The 8,602-nt window shown below is 30.7% G+C and overlaps 1 protein-coding gene across 1 annotated transcript; it reads right to left on the bottom strand.

Moving 5' to 3' along the window:
• Positions 1 to 3,066: 3,066 nt before the first annotated feature.
• Positions 3,067 to 8,170, bottom strand: LOC110279502 (uncharacterized). The gene is made up of 8 exons (XM_052258505.1): positions 8,074 to 8,170; positions 7,911 to 7,973; positions 7,743 to 7,784; positions 7,212 to 7,659; positions 6,154 to 7,079; positions 5,532 to 6,058; positions 4,833 to 5,415; positions 3,067 to 4,727 (listed from the first exon to the last, which is right to left on the bottom strand). The coding sequence occupies exons 1-8, from the start codon at positions 8,168 to 8,170 to the stop codon at positions 3,067 to 3,069; spliced, it is 4,347 nt and encodes a 1,448-aa protein (XP_052114465.1).
• Positions 8,171 to 8,602: the final 432 nt, after the last annotated feature.

Genomic DNA, 8,602 nt, shown 5'->3' with positions numbered 1-8,602 from the left:
AATAATTAATTGATTGTGGTTAGATATTTAATTAATATATTATTGTAGTTATATTTTTTAAAAAATTTAATAATATTAGTTAAATAATTTATAAATTAGCCATATTTATGTATACATGCTAGTTACTAAATTAACTAATTAACACTAAATTTAGTATTATTTTAATAAATTATTTGTTATTATTAGAAAATTATTAATTATTATCAGTAAATTATTAATTATTACTTGATAAATTATCTCACAAATAATTAGGCTGGTGGTATTATGAATATGTATTGTTGATGTATGTATGCATGTAATAGAATAGAATATAATACAATATAAGTATTATTATTAGAGTTATAATTTAACCAAAAAAAACATAAATACATAAAAAATATTAATTAAATTTTAACCAAATAAATAAAAAAATAAAAAGGATTATTATCTTAAATTTAACTAAATAAAGACAAACAAATGCTAATTAATTATATTTTTATATGTCATATAATTAATTAATCGCTCGACAATATAAATTATAACAAAATTTTAATCTTTCGAACAAATATCTAAATTACGAACATGCATTCATATATTTAGAAAACTCAAATGCATGTATGATCTTTAAATCTAAAGTACGCATGAAAAATGGCTCCTCAAACAGATTTTAGTTTGTTAGTGCATTTACCACTTCTTTACATGATTAACCGTTATTTTACGATTTATTTTGTACTAAATTGAGTAGATTTTATCTATTATTCTCAAACTTATGCATATAATTCGCATGTTTTACATTTTTCTTCCTAATTTTGTGCTATGATTGAAAACATGCTTCTTTCGCCATAAATTTGCTAATTTTAATCCTCTCTTATTACCATTCGATGTCGTAATATGTGTGTTAACTGATTTCAGGTTTTCCAAGGCAGAAATGGCTTAAAGGACGGAAAAGAAGCATGCAAAAATGGAAGGAACGCAAGAAAATGATGTTTTGAGGAGCTGGCATCAACGCACACGCATACGCGTGACTGGCGCAGCATACAAGCGACGTGTACGCATAGATGACGCGTACGCATGACCAGGAATTGTTCAGTGACATGTACGTGTGGATGACACGTACACGTGACAAAGCGTCACGTGCTACAAATATCAGAATTCGCTGAAGGTGATTTCTGGATTGTTTTTGACCCAGTTTCAAGCGCGAAAATATTGATTAGAGGCTGCAGAGTGAAGCTGGAAGGGGAGATTCATTCATTCACACATTTATTCATGTTAGTTAGGTTTAGATGTAGTTTTCTAGAAAGAGAGGCTCTCTCTTCTCTCTAGGTTTAGGGTTTTAGTTTCAGTTCTTCTTAATTTCAGAATTCTATCTTATTTTAATTTAGTTTTCTTCTACTCTTGTTTGTTCTAGTACTTTGGTTTATCTATTTCTCTTGTTGATTTTCTTATGTTACTAATTTAGTTTATGAATTCTCCTTGTTTCTTTTGATTCATATTAATGCAATTTATATTTTTATGTTTATGATAGTTTTCATTAATTTTTTTGTCATTGATTCTCAATTGGTTGTTTAAATTTAATCTTCCTTGTTAGTTTTTTATGTTTTTATGTTATGCCTTCCAAGTGTTTGATAAAATGCTTGGCTGGATTTTAATTTAGATTTTTATGTTCTTAACTTGGATTGATCAATTAGAGACTCTTGAGTTATCAATATTCTTTTATTGATTGGTGATTGAAAATTGCTAGTTGGCTTAGAACTTGTGAACTTAAGTTGATTTTCCTCACTTGACTTTCCTTCATTGTTAGAGATTAACTAAGTGAAAGCAAAAGTCAATTACCATCATAATTGATGATGATAATGAGGATAGGAATTCTAATTCTCAATCCTTGCTAGGACTTTTCTTAGTTATTATTTTATTTTCTTGTTATTTACATTACTTGTTCCTTATTTTAAAAATCCAAAAATATACTTTTTGTAATCAATAATAAACATACTTCCCTACAATTCCTTGAGAGACGATCCGAGGTTTAAATATTTTGGTTTATTTTTATTGGGTTTGCATTGTGACAAACAAATTAAATTTTGATTGAGGTTTAATTGTTGGTTTAGAACTATACTTACAACGCGTTATTTTTGTGGAAATCTTTACCGATATTTTTTCTCCGTCAAATTTTTTAGATTGATAAACCGCTATTTTACGGTTTATTTTGTACTAAATTGAGTGAATTTTATCTATTATTCTCACATTTATACATATAATTCGCATGTTTTACATTTTTCTTCCTAATTTTGTGCTATGATTTAAAACATGCTTCTTTGGCCTTAAATTTGCTAATTTTAATCATCTCTTATTATCATTCGATGTCGTGATATGTGTTAAGTGATTTCAGGTTTTTCAAGGTAGGAATGGCTTAGAGGACGAAAAGGAAGCATGTAAAAGTGGAAGGAACGCAAGAAAATGATGTTTTGAGGAGCTGGCATTGACGCGAACGCGTGGACGACGCGTACACGTGGCTGGCACAGCATACAAGCGATGCGTACGCGTCATACTAGGAATTGTTCAGCGACGCGTACGTATAGCTGACACGTACGCGTGACAAAGTGTCACGTACTGCAGATATCAAAATTCGCTGGAGGCAATTTTTAGACTGTTTTTGGCCCAGTTTCAAGTCTGAAAATATTGATTAGAGGCTACAGAATGAAGCTGGAAGGGGAGATTCATTCATTCACACATTCATTCACATTAGTTAGGTTTAGATGTAGTTTTCTAGAGAGAGAGAGACTCTCTCCTCTCTCTAAGTTTAGGGTTTTAGTTTTAGTTCTTCTTAATTTCAGAATTCTATCTTACTTTAATTTAGTTTTCTTCTATTCTTATTTGTTCTAGTACTTTGGTTTATGTATTTCTCTTGTTGATTTCCTTATGTTACCAATTTAGTTTATGAACTAGTATTTTTACCCGTGAAAAATCACGGGTATATTTAGACTAAAATTAACTATGATAAAATATAATAAAAATATCTAAAATGTTTAATTGTAATGTAGAATAAAAATAATAAAAAAATAACAAATAGTAATAATAAAAAATAACATGCTATTTTAAATTTGAGAAAATTTCTTTGAATACAATATTTGTTGTACTACTTAAAACATGCCCTTCTTTGTTGTGAATAAGAATTTTTAACCCCTTCTTACTTCGAACACGAGATATAGCAACATAAAATTGTCCGTGACTAAACACGGGTTTAGGAAGATACACTCCAACATTGCTAAGAGATTGTCCTTGACTTTTATTGATGGTCATGGCATATGAGAAAACAATAGGAAATTGTCTCCTATCCAATTTGAAAGGCCATGGTGATTGAGAAGGAGACATGCACATGCGTGGGATTAAGACCTTTTTGCCAAGATAGCTTCCAACTAATACTTCTGCTTCTATAACATGATTAGATAACCTTGTTATAATTAGCCTGGTGCCATTACATAAACCTGCACATTGGTCTAGATTTCTTAAAAGCATTATAGGAATTTCAACCTTTAACTTCAAAGCATGATGAGGTAATCCTGAACATTGGAGGCTATTTAAAAACTCTGGAGTAAGTGTTTCAGTAGCATACTGTCCGCTTCCATAAGATTTGTCAACACTATCTGAACTCAAGTAAATTTTTTCATCTCCTGAAATTTTCATGATAATATATTGATTTACCTTCTCAACGACATTAAGCGTAGAACAAAGAATTGCTCGTGATTGCAACCAATTAAAATCCAAGTGATTTTCAAGAAGATTTGGATATATACAATCCACAATAGAACTAAGAGGATCTTCAAAATTTGATATGAGCAACTCAGTAGGAATCATAATCTCAGAGATGCCATCATTAGGCCCACCTATATTGCCATCTCCAACATTTAAGATCCATTGTGAAAACAAAGCCAATTCATCATTATCAGCATGTGAAGATTCCTCTAATCTCATATTTTTTGTAAGTCTCAAAACACTACAATAGTCCCATATGTAAGAGGAACATATGCTTGCATTAACAATTTCTGTCCTACCACCTCCAGGAATGACAGGAAGAATTTGTCTAAAATCTCCACCAAAAACCACTACCTTCCCACCAAAAGGCAAATTAGCATTATTATTATTTGTAGATGACATAATGTCTCTTAAACTTTTATCAACTGCCTCAACACTATATCTGTGAACCATAGATGCTTCATCCCATATGATAATTTTTGTTTGCTTTAACAACTCAGCTAGTTTACTATTTTGTTTAATATTACATACAGAATCCTCATGCACCGTTAATGGTATAGCAGACCTAGAATGAGCTGTTCTACCTCCAGGTAGTAGCAAAGCAGCAATTCCACTCAATGCAACAATAAGAACAATCATTCCTTGTGACCTTAAAAAAGAAGTCAAAACTGTCCAGAGATAAGTCTTACCTGTTCCTCCATGGCCATATACAAAGAATACTCCACCATCTTCTTTAGAAACTGCTTCCACAATTTTCTCAAAAACACCTTGTTGTTCTTGTGTTAAGGATGAGAATAATGTTTGAAATTTATTTTTTAAATTGTTCTTGTCATAGTTTAGCTCCTTATATATTAAACCATTTTGAAATTTCAGCCTCACAAAACATTCTGGAAAAGGCATATGAGGATATTCCTTTAAGTTCTTCCTATTATCTTGCAATATCATCTCAATTTCATATAAGCATCTCGTTTTCAGCTGATCATCAGTCAAAGATAAATCTGCAAACAAAAAGAAAAACAATATAAGAACAAATAAAATAGTTATAATAAGAAACACAATATGAATCATTAAAAAATAAATTTTTATTATAATTAAAGGAGAACCTGAATTTTTAGACAATTTTCTTTCATTATACAAAATATCATCAGATAGAAGCCTCCAAGTTTCTTTCCAAACATGTTCTGGTCTGCTCACACTATTTGACATCAACATTACAGTGAAAAGCTTCCTTAGATAATCACCTAAACCCCAACATGAAGCTTCTTTGATAGCTTCAATATATTCTCTATCATCATTAAGTAATCCCAAAGCAAAGCAAGCATCTCTAAAGCTATTGTGAATAACACCATTTGCACTTTTGATTTGGTCATAGTTGGTAGGACCTCGAACAAAATTCAACATCATTCGTAAATAAAATAACTCTCCACATGTTGGAGGTACATAATAAAGCCTTCCAATAGTATAGCCACACTTTCTTCTTGACCAGATTTTTTCTTTTTTATTATAAACAAAGAATCTTGGAAACTCAGAATATGTCAACTCTTTAGCCTCCGAGTAATTGTTATTAGCCTCCATCCATGCAGTAAACATTGATTGATCAATCCCGGGTTTTGACAAAATATCATCAATATCTTCACCATCTTCATATAGAATTGGATTTCGACCAGGCAAATGAAAGCTCAATCTCTGTACAGCAGGTTCTCTAGAATGAATAGGGTATGCAAATATTCTCCAAACAGCTTCACATGGGGATATATATATATATATCTACAATCAAGATAGTTTTTTATTTCATCAATAACTTTATTTGAGCATTCACTATCATCAGCATTATCTAAAATAGCAGTGACGCGATCGTAACCCTTGTTTATATATTTGAAGAGATACTTAATTGCTCTGCTCTGATTACACCACTCAACATTCATGTGTGCTTGATATTTCATTAGCAAAGAAGGATTATAAGGAACAACATAGCGATTATCTAGAGCCACATTTCCTTTTTTAGCATAACAACCAGTCTTTCTTCTTCTATATATTGGATACCCTTCAGCATCAATAGTTGTTAAATCAGCAAAAAACTTGGGATAGAACTTTGAACAACGACCTTCTTTCATGCATGGTGAAAATATATTTACAGAACCGCATGGACCATGAAGCATAAATTTTTTTACAGCCTTGTACAACTCTGGATGCTCAAATTGATTAGGAATCTCAGCACAAATTACTTTATCTATATCTTTTGGATCTGGAAATTTGCTTAAAGAATCCAAGAATATCAAAATATGAGCATGTGGTAGACCTCGTTTCTGAAATTCAATTGTATGAATATCTGCACATAAATCATAATATAGTACATATTAGCAACTATAGATATACTTGATGTTCTTAAAATAGTATATACTTTTTTTTTAATGTACACCTTACCAGCAACAACTTTACCAAAGAATCTTTCCTTTTTCAAATATTTAATTAGCATATCAAGCTTCATTTTGAACATTCGACAAACAATGTCAGGACGGTCTACTGGTTTGAGATGTAAAGGGTCTAAGAGTCGCTTGATCTCTGGCCATTCTGAATTACATGTGAAAGTGATGAACAAATCTGGATAACCAACATGACCACAAATTGCAACACAATCATGGTATAAGCCATCCATATAACGCCTACCTCCTATAAAACTTGATGGCAAAACTATTCTTTTTCCTATACTTGAGCCACTTGTTTGACCTGTAGATTTAGCATTTTTCAAACTCTTGTAATCATCAGCTCTAAGTTCCTTTTGATGAATTCTAAAATATAATAAACGTTCTGACTCAATCATAGTGTAAGCATCCACTACAAATTGCTGAAAAAGTTTTTTAGAAACCAGTATTGTTGGAGCTTCTGTTTTCCTGGTTTGAAGCCTAAATGCAAAAAATTGTCGCATGGTCAATTTGCTCCTCTTGTTAGGCTTCAAACTCCCGATGATTTTATGTTGAATATCAATTCTGTAGCCATCTTCTCCATATGGAAAAAGAAGTGGATATTGTAAACCAAGATAAGCAACATGAATCTCATTTATACGCTTTAAGCGACCATCTTGCCTTTCTAAGATTATATTTCTGGTTGATGAAAGAGAATCAATATCACCAACAACTAAAGCTGCCACTTCAGAAACATCAGGCAAATTATAAATTCTTCCATCTTTTTCCCTTGAACTTAAAAGCTTCAACCTTACATGTTCTGTATTAGAACCTGCAAATCTTTCTTTCGCCATTCTAAATGATTTTGCCAAAGCATTATTCTCATCTAACATCTTTTGTAACTTGCCAACAATCTCAGAGTCAATAGCATATTCAGAATCATTTGACCTACAACATCAATAAAAAAGAAGTAAAAAAAAATAAGAACTTCTATAGCTAAACAAAATGATATAGAAAATAGATAGAAAATATAAATGGAAAAAAACATATTAGTAATCGAGTTTAGATAAAGCAAATTACCTAAATGGTGCTATCCTATTGTTTACTTCGTTTTCTGTGTCATAGATATACAACTGAGCAAACTTAGGTTTTTCACCGGGCATAGGCATTAAACTACCAATATAATGAACATTTTCTCCACTAATCTTGTAGACCGTTGGAGCACGTCTGTGGCCTTTGTTTATAGATGAGTCCACCTTTCCAGCAGAAGAAGTAAATGCAAACATTTGATTATATGCTCTGATATTATTTTGAAAATTCTTGTAATGCTTTGAACCATAGTCATAAAGTAACTCTTTTAGAACTTCAGGAGGCTCTGTTAGAAAAGGCAATTGCACTTTTCCTAAACTGCAGCTTAGACTAAACTCTGGAATGATATAATTTCTATTTTTTCGATTTCTTTCATCATACCACATTAAAGCACCACACTCTTGACAAATTGAAATTGGATCACCGAAATCAAAATAATCTGCATTATATGACAAAATTTTTTCTTTAGAATATACAATATAAAAGGAAAAGAATATTTATAGGTAAAAAGTAATCTTTTACCTCCATATGTGAACTGAAAGTTATTTTCTTGGTGACCATTACCTGTATCATATCAAATATAATATTTCTCAACTAAATAAATTTAACTTCAAAATGAAATAAATGTAAAAGTAATTGACAAAATAAATATATGTGAAACAATATAATAAAAACATAGCATAATAGTACCTTCTTGAAAATCAGTGTTACTTTGATATAAACCAATGCTCAGAGAGTAAAATTTTTGAGAAGCTGCTTGCATATAAAATAGAAAAGTTAAACACTAAACTAAGTCAGAATAGGTAACAGTACTAATAGCATAAAAAAAATTAATTTCTCATAGCAAACTCACCAGAAATATCATCATAGTTGAAATCATAATCAACTCTAACAGAAACTAATCCATCTTCTAAAATATCAACTTCAGAATCTTGAGAAAATAACTTCATCCCACTGATCACATGTCGTCCAGAAGATAAATGACAACTTGGATGTGTCATAGATTTCTTTGTATTTGAATAATTTTGACCAGCAGCTACTCCATATTGAAATGCATTTGGATTAAAAAATATTTGTGTAAAAGACTCTAGTCTTTCAAGTTCATCAGTCAACATATGTGCTGGTAGGTATGAAGTACTTGCAACAAACTCTCTATCCTTGCAGCTTTTTTTTGAATTTTCTCTAATACCAATGAAAATCTTTTTCTTTTTTGATTCTCTATTAGTGATTTCAGCTAAGACTTGTATGTATAGCAGGCCTCTTATATAAATTAGTATTTTAAATTTTGTTTAACAGAAATATTATTAATAATTTTAGAAATTAAGGTTGTTAATAATAATTGATGTAATAATTAATATATATATATATATTTAAAATTTAGT

Source organism: Arachis duranensis, chromosome 3 (assembly GCF_000817695.3).
Source record: "Arachis duranensis cultivar V14167 chromosome 3, aradu.V14167.gnm2.J7QH, whole genome shotgun sequence".
Taxonomy (NCBI): Eukaryota; Viridiplantae; Streptophyta; class Magnoliopsida; order Fabales; family Fabaceae; genus Arachis; species Arachis duranensis.
Note: the sequence above shows the minus strand (reverse complement) of the source record. Positions and strands in the feature narration are given on the sequence as shown.